Below are 23,344 nucleotides of genomic sequence, written 5' to 3' on the forward strand. Positions count from 1 at the left end.
CCATAGTCTGGGCATTTCACAAACCTTGGGAAAACTGTACTTTCTGGCTTTGGTAATGACTGCAAATATCATATTAAGTTGTGGTAAAACACATATAAATTTGCCTTTTTAAAGTATAGAATTCAATGGCATTTAGCACATTCACAACATTGTGCAAATATCACCACTATCTTCTTCTATAATATTTTCATCAATCCCAAAGAATCCCCATACCCGATAAACAGACACTCCCCTTTTCCCCCAGCAACCACTATTCTGATTTCTGTCTCTATGGATTAGCCTATTCCGTATTTCATATAAATGGAATCATACAATATCTGGCCTTTTGTGTCAAGCTTTATTCACTTAGCATGTTTTTTCCCCCAAGGAATACTATATCCTTTTGCATTTAAGGTAATGACACTAATTAATATCAATCATGAGGAAAAAAAGAGAACACTGGAAACTTGTCTCTGAGGTAAGTGAGTCAGTCAGCACAATTATCTTTCAGAATGCAGTTAGAATTTCCAGTACTGACTGGTATTTAAACACTGATCAAATGAACAATACAATTTCAACATTTTTAATGAGAATAAAAATCTATAGAATTCACGTCCACTGAATTATTAACTATTTAAAGCAACTTATATGTCAGGGCTGTTATCACAAAGCTATTGGAATGTTGTAGGGAGTCAATACTGTTCTCTCATTTCAAATCCTTTATTAAAAATACAGTAATTTTCAGAAATCATCAATTGATATAAAAGACATCCACTTGACATAATTATTCATTGGATAATCTTACTCGAACAGATGTAGTACTGATTATTATTTTCATTTCTATGGCTTGATTTCTTTTAATCAAATAATATGGTTAAACCTGAATGCTGATACTTCAATTTAATTTAGCAATATGTGCTGCTTTTTGAGGAAACAAATGAAGGAAATTTGTTTCTTCATTGGTGAGCTGAAAGGGACTTTTAAAAAAGTGGGATAAGTTGCTTAAATCTAAAATTACTGAGCAAAACTACTAAAGTTAGGATTACCTTGTCAGAAAATTGAAAAGTCATGGGATAGATAAGCAATAATGACAATATGGAAAAGAAATTCAAAAGAAAAAATTTCTAGGACAGCAGAGGGCAGGACCCCCTTCTTTCAACTTCAATCTTTTGAGCAATAACAAATTATTGCTACTGTTCTTCTATATCATTACACCTCGTAACTACTATTTAATAATGTAACAATGTTATCCTTTGCCTGGAAGGGATATAAAAAGCTAACTCTAGTCAGTTCCTCTGCCAAAGAACGAACACAAATAATCTATTTCTCCCAGATCTTGTCTGAGAAACAAATTCTAACCATTTATGTTAGAAAAAGATAAAAATTAAACCTGACGAATTTGTCTATGTTGGGAAAGAGTAATTTGACCTGATGAATTGATCTTAGTAAGACTTCAACAGAAATGCAGTTTTATTACTTTCAAACACATGAACTATTATCACCACTAAAACTATGTACTGAAGAATCATCTCACTTCATATCTGCATGCAAATGGTTAATAAAATGAGTTTGGAAATAATTTTTATCGGTATTAATAAAAAAGAAACATATCTTCCTTGTTTATGTTGTCAGTTTACTTTAAAATTGCTTTCCTTCATAGTAAAAGAGCTTAAGTCTAGCATGTCTAAAAGATCAAAAATCGTTTTTAAAAAAGAAGATTCACATCAATGATTTTTTACTGTAGTTCTTTCTATAAAGCACGTTCATGAATCTTCCTTGTAACCTATTTGTAGATTCTTTATAATAAAGTCATTCTCCACATCATACATTGAGATACAAAACAATCTGAATACAAAATCTCAGTTTTGAAATCTTCTAAGGTAACAAAGCATCTCAAGATGTATAATGTCTCCATTAATACATCAAAAGATTTATTGGCTAATTATGAAGATTATACATGTCAAATAAATACAGAATTTTTTCAGTCACAGATGCAATAAAATACTTGTAAAAATTCAGCAAAAGGTCCTAGTTTTGCAAAGATTCTCAGAGCAACATACCACACTTGGTTAGTTTCTATTTTGTTTCCTGTTGGTATAACCCCAAAAGTCTTTCCAAAACAGGAGTAATCAAATAATCTAGGCAACAATATTTTTCAAATTTCCTTATATCTAAATGTCCTTTCTCTTTCTGCATTTTTAAAGTGGAAAAGTGATCTGTGTCAGGACACATTTCTCCCTCAAATTTCTCCCCAATACACTCATCAGTACCTAAACTTTGAGTACCTTAGTTTTCTCATCCATAAAAATAGAAATTTGAAAGGTCTTACATTTTGAACTCACTCTGGTCTTTTAAATAAAAGGAAATAATTATGTAAAAGGTGATCTCAAAAACAAGCCATTCTTTTTTTCCCATTATTTTATTTAGAAAGAACTTCACTAGAATTGGCCTTTACTAAAGTGATTTTTTTTTTTTCCTTTTTTGGAAATCAGGTTTAGATAAATCCTAACAAAACCCATCATTAAATTATTTCAAACACTATCGAACAAGTCACTAATGAGCTGATTTTCTTTAAAGGTATAACTAATATTCTCTGGCTTCTTAGGCCTCATGAACATGTTAAGTAAGACTACCTACAGCAACATTTAGATAACCAGCCAAACACCTATCAGAGAAATTCTTTCCATCAAAAGTCTTTCTCCTGAAAATAAGGGCCAATGGCTTTCTTTCTACTGTACTTATAAACAACCAACTTTGCAAGTTCCAATGGGATGTGTCATGCATGGAACAAACACATTTTTAAATATCTGAATAACTTTTCCTTAGGAAATTTGAAAAATAAACTCTATGTCTGTTTAGGTTGGGATGCAAAACATGAAGAAATCTGTTTTGCTTCTAAACACTTAAAACTAGTTAAATCTCCACAGGTAAATCTGTTATCAATATGGTAATTTAAACCACCAAATCTTCAAGGGACATGGAAGTTTTGCCGAAAATCCCATTATCATCCACATTACAAAGATCCCAATATCCAATGTTAAGGGACAGATATTGAAAGCAACAACACTGACAGGATATGCAGCACACAGTCAAAAAAGATTCTATACTACTAATAAATAAGAAACCCAATCTTTAATATTATCTTATTGATAGGATTGAAAGGATCCCTACAAATGTTTCTGTGGGATTTAATCCAGTATTTACCTACTTCTACTCTCTTTGCTTATCCTAAAAATACGTTCACATGACTCCACAATCACTAAACAAGAGAATGAGATGACTAGGCTAAATGTTACTGCTAATGAATTAAAGTTTGCACCGCAATTTGCCTTCAACAGAACACTAGTAAAATACTAGTGAAACTTAAAATATTTGTAAATACTAGTTTAAAATATAAAAGTCCAACAACCATAGTACCCAATGTATTTTGTCATATGGCTGTAAGATTGAGACGACAGATCTTTTAATTTAACCATTATCACCACTCTTAATTTTCAGTTACACATATAAGTACAAACACATATATATGTCCACTCCAATAACGCATCAGAGGGTAGCTGGCACGTCCCAGGCTTTCCTCTAAGTTCTAATACTTTAATGTGCATCAGAATCACCTGGAGACCTTGTTAAAAGAGATTTCTGGTTCCTACCCCAGAGTTTCGGATTCAGTAAGTCTGGGGAGAGGCTCAGAATTTGCATTTCTAACAAATTCCCAGGTGATGATGCTGCTGGTCCAGGGATCACAGTTTGGGAATCACTGCTATAAGAGTATCTGTGAGTCTCAAAAGCTAATGAGAGAGGGAGAGGGAGAAGGGGAGAAAAAGAAGGAGGGAGACATTAAGCTAACAAGTAGCACTAGGGAAGGAGGCAGAGAATAAAAGTGAATTCAAATATTTCCCTGCATTCTGATGTTTGCCCTTTTATCTTGCTGGTTAGCAAAAATTAAGAACGCAACAAAGACTTCTCAAATGACAATCTACTAGGCCAACATACAAACGTTTACATGCTTAAGAGGCTAAATACATGGTTCCCATTACACGTATTAGAGATATAATCATGCCAGAAACTCTTCAGCCTTTCAATACCCCAATGTGGGACTACTTTCAAGACACCGAAGGGGCACAGAAAGCTAACTAAGGAGTTTTTCACATTAAGAAAATTAATGTTCACCAGTAAAACATGGGTGAGCAATAATAAAACAAGTGACTCCTAAAAACATGCAGAAAACCCACACTATAGAAACAACAGGATTGTGTTTGGAATTTGTCAAACAAGTATTAAAATTTTATTGAATGAAAGTTTTTCTTGTTAAGTTACTGAGCCATATAAAGGGAAAATGTTAATTTTATTAAAACTTGAACAAATGTTTCACAAAGAAAATGTTTTAACAAAATAGTATGGTGGCATAACAAAAAAGACAGAGAAAGATGTGTAAAAGAAATATAAGGTGGAAAAAATGTTAAACATCTCATGATCCAGTGTGGAAATAAGAAGTGTAAACTTAAAAACCATAGATTTTAAAAAGCATAACTATAAAACAAAAAGTTAATGCTTGTGCTATCCTAACCATAGACACATTCTTCAGCAAAACTTTAAAAGGCAGAGTTATATTTTACAGTATTTGATCTTATTTCTGGCTTTTCCACAGAAATAGATTGTTTATGCATCAATTTCATAGTTGAAAAAAAGTTTAAGCAATGAGAAATAAGTATTCTACTTAAAATGACAGGTGAGGCCAAACAATTGATTTGTCTTTAGCGCTACATTTTTTAATTGTACTAAGGTCTTGATCCAACCAAAACAAGTCTTTAGCAGTTCAGAATTCTTCTCTAATGCCCAAGGAACGTCTCTACCCAGCCTGATTGCCATATATGGGAATCAAGAACCTAGTAACCATAGAACACCCGCAGGGACAAATGCAGGAACAGAAGACGCAATAGAGTTTTGACAATTTTAACAAAGTAATTTGTCACCATTTCAGACTACCAAATGCCAGAATTTACTTAGGGCAAATTATTTAAATATATGCCCCCATCTCTGCAATTTATTTCTAAATACTGATATTCACTTTTTAAACTGACCACATCAGGTTAATAGTATAAATCAGTTTGAAAACAATAATAAAATACTTCAAAAATAGGTCTTTGAATATTTTTCTACTACACTTTGATTTTTATACAAAGGTGCAACTCTTTCTTTCCTGGTAGAGAAGTCTATGGGAAATTAACTTGGAAATGTCTCGAAGAGATTGTCAACCAAGACAGGTTTCTGCATGATTGTCGTCTTACAAAGATGCCAAATTTCACATTTTTAGATGTCGTAAAACATAGTTGTAACTTTTATAATCAAAAGGCAAAAATTTTAAATGCTTATGGAAAAGAATAGTTAAGCCCTTTGCATTCTGAATTTTTTAAATTTACTCACACAATATGCCCAATTCAAACTTAAAATGAGGTATATTTCCTTTTCAAACACCAAATAGCAAATATGTAATACCATGAACAGTTTAACTTACATTCACAGGCTTGCTTTTTGTTTGTTGTTTTTGCTTTAATCTGTCATATAACACATTGCCATGAGTCTTTGGATGTGGCATCTAACAAAAAAGAAAGCTGCATATGGTTGGTTACTCTTTGTATAATAGTTATAAGTACATAAGATGAAAATATCTTTGTGGATTATTTTTAAATCAAGATAAATGGCATTACCAAACATTAGTCATGATTTTAAATATCATGTAAGTATACATTAGAGATCACCTATGCATCAACAAGTGTATATAGGGAGCACTACAAAATAAAAACTTCATAATGATCTTACGGTAGTGCTTAAGCAACTGAGAATGTTTTTATCTGAAAAACCTATGCTGCAAAAATTTAATCAAAGTTTTGCTTTTCATTGCATGGGCTGCAACCCACAGAAAACATGAGGAATAAATTGTTTGGTCAGGATTTTGTTAGTTAAAGAAGCAAAAAATTTAAGAACCAAAATATGCACACCATTAAAAATACTAATTCTGAAAATTATGTAGCTAAAAATTAAATCACCCTGTCCAGCAAGTTCCAAAAATTTCACACATTTCAAACATTAAGGCAACTTCTTCCCAACTAAACAGTACTTTATAAAAATATATGTCACTTCAAAACATTATATACATAGTGACAATAAATTTAGCTAGTTGTAATCTTTAATACATTATTAAAGTATCACATATTACAAAGATATTACACTAGGTGCTTGTATGTATATGCAAGGGAAAGTACAGTTTTTAAAGTACAGGCTTTAAAACTGAGCGTAGTGAACGTCCTTCTTTAGTGAGTTCTCGCGTCACACACATACATGGCAATGGGATTGCTTCTTCTCGTTTCTCTACAATGTTGTAACTGCATTTCTTCAAGTGGTCAGCCATGCTTAGGATGTCAGCAAATTTCCATTCATTAACAGAACAAAATGCAGTACTGAATCGCCATACCTAGAAGAAAATTCTACTTTAGATTTAAACATGTCAATTTATAGAGAATCAAAACATACTTTTTGCTCTAACTATATACATGGCTACTGTTAGAGACACATTCAATATAAAATTTCAATTATTTAGCTACAAAATTAAAAAGTAATAAATCTATTTGGATACAAATCTGTTTATCAAATATTTATAAGGTAAATCACTTCTATGATATGACTTCAATAAATTTAAAAACAAAAAAAGGACAAAATCCAACATTAAAAATTACATGCAACCTGGCTTATTAAATGATTATTTAAAAATCATAACCTTATGAATTCAGAGCTACTTCCTAGCACACTATTCTTTCATACTAACTGGCTACATAGAATTATCCATAGCCTGGAGATACTGACAATACAAGTGTTGTTATATTGTTTTCTGCAGGTTTTTCTCCCATTCCTATTTATACCACATAAAGTATACTAAAAAATACCCTGGAATATTGTGTGCTAAGGTAGCTTATCTTTCCACTATGCACAAGCATTAAAGTTACTTAGCAATATTTAAGAACACAGGTGCTTCAATTTATTTAAAATGTTTCTGAAAATTTATACAACAGCATTTGTAAAATAGATCCTACTTTAGTCCGTATCATTGTAAAATGTGTTTCTAGGCAAAACATTCACCTGCCATCCTGTTCATTTGTCTGTTGGTAAAAATGTGAGCTACTGCCCCTTGTGCACACTCAGCAGCTCCAGGCCTTGAAGCACTGTCATCTTACTAGTTCAGCAGCGACTACTGTGGCCCCCTCTCATCTTTACAATTGAAAATAGAAAGCTACCTGAGGATATGTTAAAAGCATGAATGCAGTGCAGGACAGACCTAGGTAACAAGCATGAATGGGGCAGGACAGCCCTAGGCATCCTAGCTAAGTTCATCAATAGGCAAATGTCTAGTTAGAAAACACGGAATATATGATAAACAACAGATACTCTAGAAAGTAGCAGATTTGGGGAAAAACACTCAGCACTCATTACAACTTCTCAGGAAAGAATGGTAATGCCTTCCTGGGGTGGCTGGATTCCTTTAAATTCTGTGGGAACACAATAATTTTTCAGCTAGCAATACAAGTCCCCACTGTTCAGCACAAAGGGTACGCCCTATGTTCCTTAGGGTTATGATCAATTAGCCTGTATGGAGTGATTTCCTGGAGTCAGTCAAGGCCTAGTGATATGTCACTAGCCTCCCTTATAATCCCCCATATCTCATAGCTATAGGAGGAATTAGGAGTTCTCTTTAAGCTTTGGCAGAATGAATTAGCTGAAAGATTCAATGGTAGTAGGCAGCCTTTCTAATTCCACACAACTAAGAGTCTGGTGAAATAAACACAGGAAAAGCAGGCAAAAGAAAACAGATGACTCCCACCTGTTGATGACACAGTTTCTTAGTAATGGGTCAATTTTTCATTCAAGAATCCATCAAGTATTTACTTAGAGCCTACTATACAGTAGATGTTATGCGAAGCATTAGACATTTTGTTTTCCATAGAGTCCCACTTCTCAAGTTACAATCTAATGACTGAAACTGCCAATTCATCAATGACTTTCAAAACAGCATGGTGAGTACTTTAGTAAGGGCATATAATGGAGCACCACAGGAACACAGTGCACCTCCCTGAAGGCGTCAAGCTTCCAACAGGCTTTCTTCAGGAAGTAAGACCCAAAGAGTAAGCAGGATATAGCAAGAAGCTGAAAAGCATAACCTCAAGAGATAGGCTCCTCACATCCGAACCCATCAATTAGCTGGACAAGTTACCCAACCTGTTTTTTCATCTGTAAAATGGGTAGAGTGAATTAAATAAGCTAATAAAAGTACCCATGCACACTGTCTAGCATATTGCAGGGGTTCAAACATGAGTATTAGAGATAACATATTGAAAGGTCTAAGGCAAGCAAGGAAACACCAGGGAAATATAAGTAAATCAACGTGGCTAGACTATAAAGTGGCAGGAGGAAACTGAAGAGGTAAGTAAGGATGAGATTATGAAAAGTCTTCTATGCAAAGTCTTCAATGTTTTATTAAGGAGTTGGCCTCTATCCCAGGGGTAATGGGCAAATATCAAAGAAGTTTTAAGCACTGCAGTGACAGCATAAGAACTGTATTTAAGAAAATATATTTCATTCTATTATAGCTCTGTGTAGAGGATATGTTGGAGACTGGCCCAAATTGGAAGTAGATACCCAGTTAGGAAGAAGCTGTTGCAGTAATCCAGAAGAGAACTAAAGTTGGCACTGAACTAGGGAAGTGGCAATGAAACAGAGAAGCAAACCTGAGAGGTATAAAGAAGGTAGAGTCAACAGGATTTCCTGATAATCTGGATACAGGAAAATTGCAGTGAACCCTAACTCCCAAATTCCTGGTTTTGGCACCTAGGTAGATGATGATAACATTGTCTGAGATTAAGAGAGGTGGAAGAGTAGAGTTAGGCTTCAGATGTTGAGTCTGAGGAAGCTGTAGGATAATCAAGTAGTGATGTCCAGTAGATGCTTATATATAGTGGTCTGAAGTAGAGGAAATGGTGAGGGTATAAATGTGTGAATAACCTTTATGAATGACGGCAATTTAAACATGAAGAGTAGGTAACATTTTCTGCAGCAATGATTACAGAATCCCTAGAAAATATTTCATTCCATATATCAATACAAGTGGGCAAGGAAAAAAGAGGCCATACTCAGAGTGTCCCATCCTAAAAGGAAAAAAAAAAAACTCACCAAATCATCTGGAAAACGAAAATACATACATACACACAGCAAGTGAAACTTTCTGCCACTAGAATTCCTTTTTGAGAAAAAAAAGCATAAAATAATTTGTGTTCATTTATTGGTTAAAGCCTCAGGAGAACTGAAAAGTAGATGCAGAATTCTGAAAAACTAGAGCAATGAGTAAAAGAGAAAGTAAGGGTGCTACGAATAAAGTAACCAGAAATTTGAATGCTGTGCAGTCAAATATGAAGTTTATCAAAACTGTTTCCACTTTAATATTAGGTTATTAAGTATGAAATGTCCTTAAGTACTAAGTTTGACAGTTGATATCTCTGACATTTCACTTTGACACTACTTATTTTATTTTTATCGTAAAGGTACATCCTCAGTCTTACAAACGTATATTTTGGCTTGTGATTATCTTTCACTTTTTTAGAGCAATTTTTCTGAAACCATGGATAAGTCAAAACTTTGTGTTATTTTCAAATATGACTTCTGTTGTGGAACCAATGCAGTGCAGACAGCTTGAAATATTAACAAAATGTTTGGAAAGGATGTGGCTACTGAACTCACAGTATATCAATGGTTTGAAAAGTTCCATTCTAGTGATTTTAATCTTCAAAATGAGCCATGGTGACCTGAGACCAAGGTGGATACTGATGCGCTGAAAGCTGCAGTGGAAACAAATCCATCTCAATCTATACGTGAAATAGCAGCAAGGTCTGACATTAATATCCCAACAATACTGGACCATTTGAAACAAACTGGCAAAGTAAAGAAGCTGGATAGATGTGTTCCGCATGAATTAAATGAGCTTCAGAAGAGAAATCATCTCAAGCTTGCCTTTGTTTGCTGTCACGACATAAAGGTGAACCATTTCTACACCATATTGTTACGTGATTAAAAATGGACACTTTTTGACAGCTGCAAGCATTCAGCATAATGGCTATATAAAGATGATGTGCCGAAACACAGTCCAAAACCAAATATTCATCAAAAAAAGCTAATGGTGTCAGTTTGGTGGTCCAGCGCTGGTATTATCCACTATAGCTTCACAAAACCTGGTCAATCAATTACAGTGGATATCTATTGCAACCAACTGGGTGAAATGATGAGGATGCTTGTGATTAAGTATCCAAGATTGGTCAACAGAGACATGCCAATTCTCTTGCAAGCCAACGGTAACCACATGTCACACAAATAATTCTGCTCAAACTACAGCAGCTCGACTTGGAAACTCTGTCATCCACCATATTCACCAGACCTTGCACCAACTGACTACCACTTCTTCCAGGCTTTATACCACTTCTTACAAGGAAAAATATTCAATTCTGAACAAGCTGTGGAAAACATCTTTTATGATTTTATTGCCACTCACTCTCCAGGCTTCTTCGCTGCTGGCATAAACAAACTACCATTAAGATGGCAAAACTGTGTCGATAGTTTAGGTGCATACTTTGATTAATTGTACTGCTTCTTGTCTAAGATATAATAAAGTACACTTTTGATTAGAAATTGGACATTTCATATTTAATGGCCTAATAAAATGTAGTTTTATATTTTAAGTGTTCTAAAATGAAAAATACCTTCAATCAAAGATATATGTAATGCCTTCTGGTTTCCATTGAGTAATGCCTCAAATAGAAGCTGGGCAAAAGTAGGGTTATCAGAGGAGGAAAATGGTGAAGATTGGATTTGTTTAGGTCTCCCCAATTCTCCAGCTCACGTTTCCAATACAGAATGCATCACTCTTTTGTACTGTACTAAACCCAGACTCCCCACTCACAATATCAAACTCTACTGTTCTATTTTTACCTCACTCTGGCCTAAGACATTTCCTTATCCATCCATTATGTTCTCTATCCTCCAGATACTTCATTGGTAACTTACTAGTATGACCCCATACTAATAGTTATAGCTTTTTCTCATCTTGATTTAGGTACTACCTGAAACAAGCAAATCCTAAGGAAAAAAACTGCTAAGAATGGAGAGAAAGTAACAACTATAAGCAGAACAAAAAACTTTCTTCCTGCTCCTAGGAAAGCTGCAATAAATCTGTGATCATGACAAACAATTCTAACTTTTCTAGTTCTTCATTAATTATCATTAAAAAATTTGTCATCATACTGATTTAGTAAGTTTTAGGAGATAGTCAATTTCTCAACAAGATATTAATTTAGCAGCATTATTAAGGGCCTACTTCATGTCAAGTAAGAGGTTAATCCAGTTAAGATTAAACTAACCTTTTCTTTTATCTGCCACGATGAATTTCCTTCTGGATACTTCCTTTTCCCCCATTGTAGTATGACCATTCCACGAGACTGAAGCAGACTGCCACACACATCCCTCATTAACCTGGATACACGTGAGAGCTGGCATAAACTGAAGCCATCAAGAAAGCCTGCAATATGCTGCAGGACCTCAAAAGGAAGACTACTTAAATGGTCACTATGTAATCCCAACACACAGTTTCTGGCAGGCTCTACTAATACTGTAGAAACACATGGCTGAACTCCAAATGACCTCAAATGGCGGTCATGTATAATCTTTGCTCCTTGTGTTGATGGACAAAATCTACGCTGAGAATAGGTACAACCATAATAAGCTAAAGGACACCTCTGTTCCATCCAGCCGTTCAGTCCAGCATGAATATCACCATGCACGTTCTTAAAATGTGAAGAAAATTCTTTTCTTCTAAATAACTGTCCACACACAAAGGTAAACATTGAACGCTGCTTGGGTTGGTACCTAGCGACACATTCCAATACTAAATCCAGCCCAAGTGTCTGAAAAGGACTTGGATTTGAAAGCTGTGGATTGGCATGATCACACGCTGAAGCTGAGGCTATTTCCCCAACCACTGTATTTGTAGCTAATATTGCAGATGGAAGTGAAAAAGTCTGAGTCCCAAAGTCAACGTGATAGACATCAACCATACGACTATCAGATATACCTCTCCCACCTGGAGAATCTCCCAAACAAAACAGTAATGCTGCTGTGATCAGATCTATTCCTTGGAGGCCCATGGGATCTTCTGCAACTTCCAAATCTGATGTATCTACTGCTTTATCTTCCTTTGGTTTAGACCAACATGAATTAGAAAGAAATTTGAATGAAGGAGAATGACTGAAAGATAAGACATCTACATTCCTCAAGTCTTCTAAGTCTACTTTTCTCCAACACAATTCTCCTTCATCCTCATCATCTGCCATGAGAATATGCTGAACCGTGCCATTAGGCAAAGCATTGGATGGTATTACTTCCCTAAGTTGTGCTGCTACTGAAAGTGAACTGGAAGGTTCGGAAGTGCCATCTGATGCTGCACATTCTCCATTTGTTAAGTTACTTTGTTTTGAATCACCATGTAAATTCTGATTCTTGTCTATGATCTGTGTACACATATTTTCCAAAGGAAAGCCATTACAAAGAGCAGAAGTGCCATAAGAACTTGTATTCAAGTCACATAATAAATCGCTTGAGCCATTTTGTTCAGACTGGGCATTCTGACTTGTGTCATTATGATCAATTCCACCTACTGCTCCTATCTCATCCTCTGAAAGATACTCTTGGTCTTTTAAGTTTCTATCCTGTAAGCTTTCTCTTTCATTTTGCTCTTCTATTTTATCTGGGGAAGCGCAAAGACTTGTATTTAACATGCCAATGTCTCTTGTGGCAGTGTTCAGGATATCTAAAGCAGCAGCCAAACTTCTGGTTGTTTCTACAGTAGCTTGATAAAGTGCACCATAAGATTCTTCATCAACAGATACCAAACCATTAGTATGTGGTATTTCTGGGACACTTGATTTAACTGAGATTTGTTCTTTAGATTCAGATACTTTATCAGTTGCTTTTGACATAATGGTGGCTACTTTGAGAGATTCTAAGAGCATCCTTTGGTCTTGAAGGGCCAAGGCCATATCTAATTGTGCCACTTCATCAACATCTCTGCTTAGATTTTCATACGATTTCCGGTCTGCATAACTAACTGGCCATCGGTTCCACTCCATAGTACAGCATACCACACTTGCAGGACACATTTCTAGATGTTCAGCAACTTTATTTCGGGCCATGGTAAATGGACATCCAAAGTCACTATTTAAGCAAGGCACTCGTTCAAATGGACATAAAAGTCGATGCTCATCAGCTTTACAAGAATGGAAAACTGCTCCACAAACCAATGGACAACCAATCAAGTCACAGGAAATCCCAGGCTCTGGTCTGGTCATACACCGTCTACTGACACAATTCACACAGTGTGAATGCTGCAGCTCCTCCTCCATAATGGCCAGTCCAGCTCTAGTTGTTGAAATGGAAAAAAGATAAGAAGTTAGGGAACAAGTGGTTGATTTTTCAAAATTGTTTAATAATATAAATCAAATCACTAACGCATCTTAGCTTACTTTATGATGAAATATATAAACATATTTAACCCATTAATTTTATATGTAATCAATACATATAGTTTTTATAATCAATTTTATACACAATCAAGTTCTTAAAAGAATATAAGCACTTTGATTCAAGTAACAATTCAGTACTTTAAAATGTCATAAAAAATCATTCTTACATATTATATACCAATATGCCTAAAAGGGCAAAAGTTTCAAAATGTACCACCTAAATTCCAGTACTGTGTAGCATGTAAATTAATGTCAATAACAAGTTAATGTGTATTTTAACTTTTAGATTTCAGAGAAGACTTTAGCTTTTACTTTTGTAATTTCAACTAAACTGATTTTAATGTATCACACAGTACAGAGACCTCATCATATTCCTAAAAGGGAATAATCCAAATTTCATGAATATACCTAATCAAAACTTTACTAGGCGTTTTCTTTTTTATTCCCTTTAAATAAAGGAATTCATTAAGATTTCATCTATTGATGTCTCCTTCTACATATGCCTTCATAAAGTCCATAACAAATCAACACACTAAGACTCAATTAGAACAAACAGGGAATTTATCCAGAAAATAAAAGTTATAATTTGAGCTCTGTGGCTGTGGGCAAATCACTTACTTCTGAGGGCTACAGTTTCCATTCATACATTAAACACCTATTTACTGTTTAACTACAATGTACCAGGCACTGTGTTTGGTGTGGCAAAATAAAGATTAGTAAGACATGATGCCTCCTCTGAAGAACTTACAGCAATAAAAATCGTATCACATTATTATGTTTAAAGACAGTAAAAATGATAACACATTATTATGTGATCAACACAACAGAAATAAAATGGTAGCACAGAGAATCATCATCATCATCATCATGAGTAAGGGTTAGAGAAGAATTCAAAGTAGTGTTGAAAGAAGAGAAATCTTATGTATGGAAGGGTAAGTTGGTAAGGAAAGGGGGCATTTTGATGCTGAAACAACAGCATATGCAAATGCAGAAAACCACGAATTGGCAAAACATATTCAGGGAACCTCAAGTTTCCTAATATCGTTGGATCACAAGGCAGTTGTGAAAGATGAGGCCAGATAGGTATGAGGCAAATGATAATTAGTGCCATATGCTTCTCCAAGGAGGTCAGACTTTTAGTAATTAGAAGTCACTGAGATTTGAAGCAGAGAAGTAGTGTCTATAAGATAACATGAAGGGATTACAGATACCTAATGGTCTTTCCTGCTTTAAAATATGCCTTATAACTTTGATCAAAAAAAGTTCTATATCAAAAACAAAGAAAGTATAAGCATTTTACTTTTAGTTATTGAGCCTACTCAATATATTTTTTCTATAATCTTCAATTTCTTTATTGGTTTGTTTCCTATTAGCAGTAAAAACTTAAAAGAATATTCTTTAAAAACTGAAATAATAAAATAATGTCCCCCTTTTGCTACCATTCTTTTTTTTCTTATTAAGTTTTCAGAAGAAAAACTAAAAACAAACAAAAAAAATCTCTAATATCCCATATACTCCTCAACTCTCTAATCTGGCTTTATTTTTACTACCCCTATTAATTAAAACTGCTCTATGGAGATCTTCAATACTAAATCCAAAGGGCATATTTTTTCAGACCCCATCTTCCTTGGCCATTATATCATGGTGATGACTAATTCCTCCTTTTTAGACTATTACTTTCCCTTACTTTTCATAATGTCGCAAGTCTACAGTTTTCCTCCTACCTCTCTGGGTTATCCCTTAGTTTTTTTCATCTTAAATATTACTTTTCTTTAGCGTCCCATGTCATTTCTTGCTCATTCTATATATTCCCCCTGGGTGCTCTCATTTTCTTCCAAAGTTCCAATTACCACCCATATGCTGATCCATCTATACATCTTGCTGAGATTCCTCTTCCAAACTCCAGACCTCTACAACTAATTATTTGTGATATATTTCCACTTGCATATGGCACAGGCAACTCAGCTCAACATTTCTCAAATTAAATGACAACATAGTAGACAATTTTCTGGATAAGAAGCTGATTCTTAGTGTATTTTCTTAACCTCAGTGCATAAGTGATTGTTAGCTCTCTGACATATTTTTTCATAAATTCTATCTTGGTTCCAGGTAGCTTAAGTAATCACACCCCAAATTACTATAACATTTTCTCTAGTTGAGGCTTGATTTTTCTCAAACTAGACTAACAAAAGTCTACCTAAATCATCATTAATAGAGCTTTTCTTGATTAAGTGGAAAAGTTCTGAGTTGATACTATGGTGTTCAATGATGCCAAGGAAAAAACAAGGTACACATTCAACACCAAAACTTTATTTTTAAACTGTGTTAAAAAATTACAAATTATGAGTTAAATACTTTTGAATGTCTATATTCATAAACTTTATAGGGAAGTATAGAACCAGTAAATTAAAAATAGACATGCTTAAAAGGGTCATAATAGAAGAAATAAAAGAGTAATGACATTTGTAAATTAAGCAGACATTCAAAGAGAAATTTTACTAAGAATTAAGACAAATCTTACTGAGTGATTACATTGTGAAAACAGTTGTAGCTTTCTTAGTTACAACACCTAGACAACTGAGTTCATCTCACCTGCTAAGGGTTATAAGCTTGACTATTACTACAGGAGAAAACTAAAAATAAAAGCAGTTTCAACAGAAGTAACCAGTGCTCTCAGAACTTTTAGGGATACTTTAGGTTACTGTACACACTATCATGTGACAACACCGGGCAGAACACATCTTAAAAACATCATTTAATTCAAAAATGTTTACAATAGCAACTGCTACAAACAACACTTAGTTAAATTCAAAAACAGCAATAACTTTCAAAGGCAGAAGCAGTCAAATTTCAAAATAAATAGCCTCTTTCACACTATTCCTATAAGAAGGTTAAAAAAAAATCCATAGCAATAAGTTCACAACACTTATTATTTAATGAAGTGGACTTACAGAGGAGGAAAAGAGAACACTAATTAAGTACCTATTTTATACTTCTTTACATATATTGTGTCACTTATTCCTCATAACAATCCAGAGAAAACAGGTTCAGAAGGAGTAAGTGACTTGCCCAAGGTCATCTACCTAGTAAGAGGCAGAGCTAGGACTTAAATCTATACCTGATCAACGTACCTGGACAATAACAGATATATTTACTTACAAAAGTTTAAGAAAACAGGGCAGCACTTCAGTAACTGGTGATCCAATTTTAAGATGTTATTTGAGGAATGGAGATTACACAACTTTGCATGTAGTTTATTCCAACACTTAACTACCTATGTGGTCATAAACTCTTTCTGGTCCTTTCTAATAAACAGCACATCACTTTACTTTGAACATATGTGTTTTAAATTATTTTTAAAATATTTTACATTGATAATACTCAGTATAAATGTATGGAACAACATTATGAATTTAAAAATTCTCAAAATAGCTATACAAAGGAGGAATCAAGTTCAATTCCATTCTACAGTTAAACATATTAACAAATAATGGGGATATAGCACCTCTTATATTTTCCTGGATAGAGCTGGAACCCATTCTACTAAGTGAAGTATCCCAAGAATGAAAAAATAAGCACCACACGTTCTCACCATCAAATTGGTTTCACTGATCATCACCTAAGAGCACATTTAGGAATAACATTAATCGGGTGTCGGGCAGATGTGGGGGGAGGTGGGGATGGGTGTATACATACATAATGAGTGCAATGCGCACTGTCTAGGGGATGGATATGCTTGAAGCTCTGATTCGAGGGTGGGGGCAAGGGCAATATACATAACCTAAACTTTTGCTCCCCCATAATATGCTGAAATAAAAAAAAAAAAAAGAAAAGGAGAGAAGGAGAAAATTATGTAAAAATTGTACAAAAAGTAATAAAATAAATTTTCCCAGAATTAAAAAAAAAAAAAGAAAACAAGTTAAGAAAATAGTTAATACCCAAAGAGTATTCTGGGGATAAAATCCTCAGCTTCAGAATTTAAAATTCTCCCAGATCATCCCTTTTCTAATCAAGATCACTATTGCCAAATTAAATATGCCTTCATAAAGTATTTCACAACTGCTTACAAATCCTGTGAAACAGGTTTAAAGACATCAATCCCTGATTTATCAGTTGAACAGTGACACAGCAGGCCCAGTAGAAAACATGTTGCTAACACTGAGGTTTCAAGTTCACAATGAGCTTAATTTAAAACTCTTCATTTTTTTTAACTCCCCTAAATCAGAATCCTAACATGCCAAATAGCATCTCAATTAACTTACACTTAAATTTAAATTACTGGAAAAAGTTTCATTAGACTAGAAAATATCTATAAATGATGAAATGCTTTCAACAGTTTCAATTTTCTCTAAGAGAAGTTCCTTGGCAACTCATACTCCGTGGCTAACAAGCAATACATAAAAATAGTTTTAAGACACAGCATTTTCCCATACAATGAAACGGGATCTTGTCACTAAAGTCATAAAGACACTGTCCTCAAAAAAACATTTATTTTTTTCAAATTCATTAAAACATATAAGGAAATAAGTAAAGAATCACAAATTAGCATGACTTTAAAATATACTAAAAAAGTCACCTAATGTACTTAAAACAGCTTGCTACCTCAGGGCTGTTCCTAAATGTCTGCCTGGGCCTCCAAGACACAGACACACCCACACATCTTCCTTCCCCACATGCACTGCCACCTCAACTCTTTAAGTATCAGCTTAAATGTTACTTTTCCATATACCCCAAAGACAAGGCATGAATCCTGTATTGTAAATGCTCATTACACACTGCATTTTTCCTTGGTAATAATGATGACAGCTCTCAGTAAATCATTATTCTGTTTAATATTTATTTCCACAGGAAACCTATAAGCTCCATGAAGGTCAGGACCATCTGTCTCATTCATTCTTACTGTTCCCTACATTCAAAACTCTGCCTCAATTAGAGACCCATTTGTGTTAAATACCTGAAGAACTGTAACACAATAAAAACAAAATGGATTCCAAAACAACTGAGATTCTTGATTTTACTGCAAACTACACATTCCATGAAAGACACAATCTTACAGATCTGGCATCAGACAATTAAACTGAGTCAATATTACCTCATTGTACTGGCCATAAAAAGTCAATGGTGCTGAAACATTTATTGAGCACCTAGGGTAGTACGTTCCAGGCATTATATATGGAGTAAGACAAATCATCTATCAAAAAAGCAAATCAAAGAAAGTTAATTTCAACCTTCCACTGTTTTAAAATCTTAAATAATAACAAAAGGCACAGGAGGAAACATTTACCTTTATGATTATTTAAATTCCCTAACCAACTATGCATTAATTACTGGAAAACTGACTACAGAAGCACTAGGAACAAAAAGGCAGAGGCTAATGTCTGAACATGCAAAAGTGCTGAGTAGAGTACAGGGTGAGGAAAAGAAGCTCAAAATAGGAAGTGGCATCAGCCTACTGTTTAATATTACAATTAATACAAATGGTATTAGAAGAAATAGAATTCTACTTATACAGTAGCATGTTGCTCCAATGTAAGGCTGACATGGAACTATAAATGGACTTGTTCAATTAACCATTATTACAAGTCCACAAATGAAATTTCAAATTTAATAATCGATTATAAGCTCCTCCCAGGCAAATCTCATCCTTTGTATAGTCAGAGGTAGTAGTGCATAGTAAATGCAAACACTTGCTGATTGATCTACTCATCAGGTGCACTCAGCTTTAAAGACCACATAATAAATCTATACCTCAGGTGGATATCTTATCTGTCTTTTTTTTAAAGGGGGGGTGGTTAGACAAGATTTTAAAAAATCCACTACCATTAAATTCCAAACTCAAAGCACATGCTCCCAGTCAAAAATGGCTAAATGGATTACAATGTGTATATTCCTTTATCAAACTTTGGTTCTGACTTTTTATTTACAGAATGAATGATCTAACTACATGGAAAATTTTTTTCAAGTTTTTATCCTTTCACCTATGATATAATCAAAATATATATCTTTAATTTCTAAACATGGTCATGGTCATGAGTAGCTTATTTAGCTCACTCTAAATAAAAGTTCTAACTACTTGTAATATTCTCCACTAAATAGACAAATGAAACTGTCATAGACTTACATCAGAAATTGAAATGATATTAATAAATATTTAATACTCAGACCAGAACCCAACTGAGTTGATACTCAGATAAAAATAACCCATCCAAATGGCAGAACTCAGTTTATTAAAATGGGCAGCATGGCATGAGGGAGTGGGCTTCCAAGAAGTCTCAGTTCTGTGACCCTGAAGCAGTTACTTAACCCTGAAAATAATCTAGAACTCTGCAAAGGTTGGTTACAATTGTGTGTATCTAACAGGATATAGACATGCTGCTCTCAGAAAACAGGTGTACTTCCATTTACACAAAAGCCACATTAACATACACAAAGCTTTATGTATATTTTTATGAGGTCATTTAAATTTATAAAGCTTATTAAATGCAATCATATAAGGAACTATCTAATGCTAATATTATCCACTCTTTTAAAAAAAGACTTTTTTTGTAAAAGATTTTCACGGACTGGGTTTTAACTGAGGTATGCTTGTATTAGCTACCTACAATATATTAATAGAACCAACTAGTTCCAGGCCAATCTCACCTACTTCATCACACCAAATTTGAAATTAAATTTTATTTTATTTTATATAGCCTTTCACTCAAGACTTTAATGTCAAAGAATTCTACAAATACAATGCCATTCCATAGCAACTCCTTTTATCAAAATAAGCAGTCTTGGGAACTCAGTTAAAAGATTTGTCCAAAATCATACAGAATAGCATAGGGCTTATCCCATTAAAATAGTCACATTTTAGAAACCTGTTATATCAAACAGTAAACACATTAACCAATGCCTATTTTGGTGACCTTAAAGTACCTCTCTAACTATATAAAGCATCTTAAAATATTAAGAATCACTTGTATATTATTGCTATTTAATGGTATACTTTATTAGGACACTTAAAAGAAAAAGAAAACCTCCCAATACTAGACATGGAGAAATACCAGATTGAAATTAAATACCTAGTACACTTGGAATACATAAAAGTTTGTCTATATCCAAAACTTCAGTTCTAACATTTGCAAAACTCCACCCACTAACATCTCCAGAATCCAAAAATCAAACCAAAAAAAAAAAAAAGCTTATGTCATCGCATTAAAGTACCAGGTAAAAACAAACTGGCAATCTAAAAAGTTAGCAAAACACCATGTTATCCCCAATTAAACTTCTGTGGTGAGAAACAGTGACTAAGCATAAAGAAGTGTGATTCAGCGAAAACTGCATATTGAAATCTAACCCTCAGAAAAATCCTAAGGGCATATTTTATACTACTCTTTTCCTTTTACCTGGACTGCTTTGGAAAACCTTAATATGAGCAAATGCAAAGCCTGCTAACACAATTTAGTAAGTTTCTGAAGGAAATAACACAGTATTAAAATTTGGCAAATAGAAATTAAAACTTAGTTTGGATTTTTGTTATTAAAAGGGTTTTAAGTTAATCTACACTGATATCAGAATGCCCATAAATAACTTCATCTTGGATCACAGTCAATAACGTAATCATGGAATAAAAGGTCAATTCGTTCCCAGGCATCTTTTATATGGGACTTACGACAGGGCTCAGAAAGAAAAACAAGAGAAAGGGAGAGGGAAATGGAGTACTAGAACCATGGTAAACACATACTGTTCCGCCTGTCTCCCTCTAGACTCCCAAACACACACGTTAAAAACATATTCACAAGAGATTAGTTTGAATCTAGCATGCGCTCTCTGTACCCCTTCCAAGCAATGTACTTCCAAGGAGCAGGACACAAATAACACAACCGCTCAGGTCTGAAAAATCAGAAGTTTCCCTTTAACAAGGACTGAGGCTAAGACTAATCCTCACACTTCCATGAATGGAAAAGTTACCAACTTCGTTCATCCCGTGGAGATAGTTGATGATTCCTCCAGGTCTTACTTTAACCCGTTTGTCCCCAAAGAACCTAAGTTTCTAAAAGCCAAACGGAACGAGAAACTGGGTTTCTTTCCAGATTTTTATGGTTTCCTCAGTTTAACACCTCCTTCGTCCCTTCCCAGCACACAGACACGCAGACTGGCGTGACAGGGGGGTCGGTGCCCTCGGGGTATGGGTCGCCATTTGCTGACCGCCTCAACGGCTGGCCGGGCGGGAGGCCGGGCGCGAACACCGGCGCCGCGGACGCCCTCTCTGCGCGCCTGGACGGCCGCCCCAGGACACGCAAGAGCCCGGCCCGGGGCAGTGTTTCCTCCGCTCCAGGCCCGGCCCGCCGGCCCACGGCCGCCGCCGGCGTCTCCACCCCGCCGCGGGCCTCGTACGGCCTCCCCTGCGGGCCTCCAGACACTCACCGGCCGGCGCGGCCGAACCGCGGCCCAGGCCCTGGCTGCCGTAGCCGCCGTGCCCGGCTGCCCCGCTGTGTCCCGGCGACGCTCCGAGCCTCACACCCCCGTCCGGTCCGCCTTCTCCGCGCCTCTCCCCCCGCCGGGCCGCCGCCTTTTCTCTTCTCCTCTGCCTCCCGCAGACGCGGCCGCCCTCCCCCAGCGCCCCGCCCCGCTCTGCCCCGCCCACCCGGCCGGCTTCGGCCGCAAGCCCGGCGGAGGCGCGCACGCAGGGCCTGGCGGAGACGCGCACGCCGCCCTCTGACCCCGCAGCGACGTGGCATAGAGTAGGGTCGGGAGAGCCCCAGGCTTTGGCGCGTTGTGGAGTGGGTTACCGCTGCGCCCCTTAGAGCTCCACTCTGGCGGTGCTACCAAATCCTGTTCAGTTTTAGAATCTTGTATTCCTGGAAGGAATCCTGACCCCTGATTTTACAGTTGGGGAAACAGGCCCGAGTAGAGTGACTTGTTCGCCTCGCCAGTTGTGGGAGAAGCAGCCCAGATCTCTTGACTCCAGGGCAGTGCTCCTCCCATTAACTCTTATTTGGAGGCGATGGGTCAGCTCTCGCTGAACGTTTGATGTTTGCCACCACCCCTCAGGCCTTCCCGCCGGCTAACTCAACGTACCCAGCCAAGTCTTGTCACTTAGTGCCAGCACCGTGGTGCTGTGACCCTCGTAGGGTTCTAGCTCCCCGGGACCGGGCACAGCCCTGCATTGAGGCGGGCGGCGGAGCCTTTCTGGAGCCCTGACGGGGCAGCCCACCGAGGTCTGCTTCTGTGAGGGACTGAGGCATCCTCCGCGAAGGTAATCTGGCTGGAAAGGGGGCTTGAGGCTGTTTTCGCGTGATACCACATGGCCATATCAAAGAGTGGGTATCTACGCCCCCCGCTACTACCATCAAGCCCTGGTCTAAAGCCAAGGGACAGAGGGGACAGTGACTCAGTGCGGGGTAGTGGGAGTCCCTTACCCCGCCCCCCCCCCGGTGTCCATTTCGGGGACTCCTGCCCACTTCTGTCTCAAAAGAACTGTAACAAAGAGACTATGGCTGTAATCCTGGCAGTGGGGGTGGAGACAGAGGCAGGAAAACCCTATTTTGTCATTCTTTCTGCGGCTACATTTTTTACCCCTTATTGTGCCTTGGAAAAAACAGCTAATACATAGTTTGCTATTCTGCAGAAAAATGACTCTCAGACTTTTGGATTTTAAAGACCAGTAAATTAAAACAAAAAAAGCTGATACATTTTTTAAATTGCCTGTTTTTCTTATTTTGCCTACTTTGGCTGCAGACAGGTCCTGATCCTCAGTCCAGAGTCTGAGA

The 23,344-nt window shown here is 36.2% G+C and overlaps 1 protein-coding gene across 1 annotated transcript; it reads right to left on the reverse strand.

Annotated features, from left to right (window-relative positions):
- Nucleotides 1-5,801: 5,801 nt before the first annotated feature.
- Nucleotides 5,802-22,136, reverse strand: FBXO30 (F-box protein 30). The gene is made up of 3 exons (XM_069488072.1): nt 21,999-22,136; nt 11,433-13,485; nt 5,802-6,451 (listed from the first exon to the last, which is right to left on the reverse strand). Exons 2-3 carry the CDS (start codon nt 13,467-13,469, stop codon nt 6,248-6,250), a joined length of 2,241 nt encoding a protein of 746 aa, XP_069344173.1. The 5' UTR covers nt 13,470-13,485; nt 21,999-22,136; the 3' UTR covers nt 5,802-6,247.
- Nucleotides 22,137-23,344: the final 1,208 nt, after the last annotated feature.

Source organism: Eulemur rufifrons, chromosome 15 (assembly GCF_041146395.1).
Source record: "Eulemur rufifrons isolate Redbay chromosome 15, OSU_ERuf_1, whole genome shotgun sequence".
Lineage (NCBI taxonomy): Eukaryota > Metazoa > Chordata > Mammalia > Primates > Lemuridae > Eulemur > Eulemur rufifrons.

What these genes read in the sequence shown, in the direction of transcription:
- FBXO30 (XM_069488072.1), bottom strand. Translation starts at nt 13,469, where the DNA reads ATGGAGGAGGAGCTGCAGCATTCACACTGTGTGAATTGTGTCAGTAGA. An exon ending in CGTGGCAGATAAAAGAAAAG is followed by an intron (nt 6,452 to 11,432) that starts GTTAGTTTAATC and finishes ATTTTCTTCTAG; the next exon opens with GTATGGCGATTCAGTACTGC.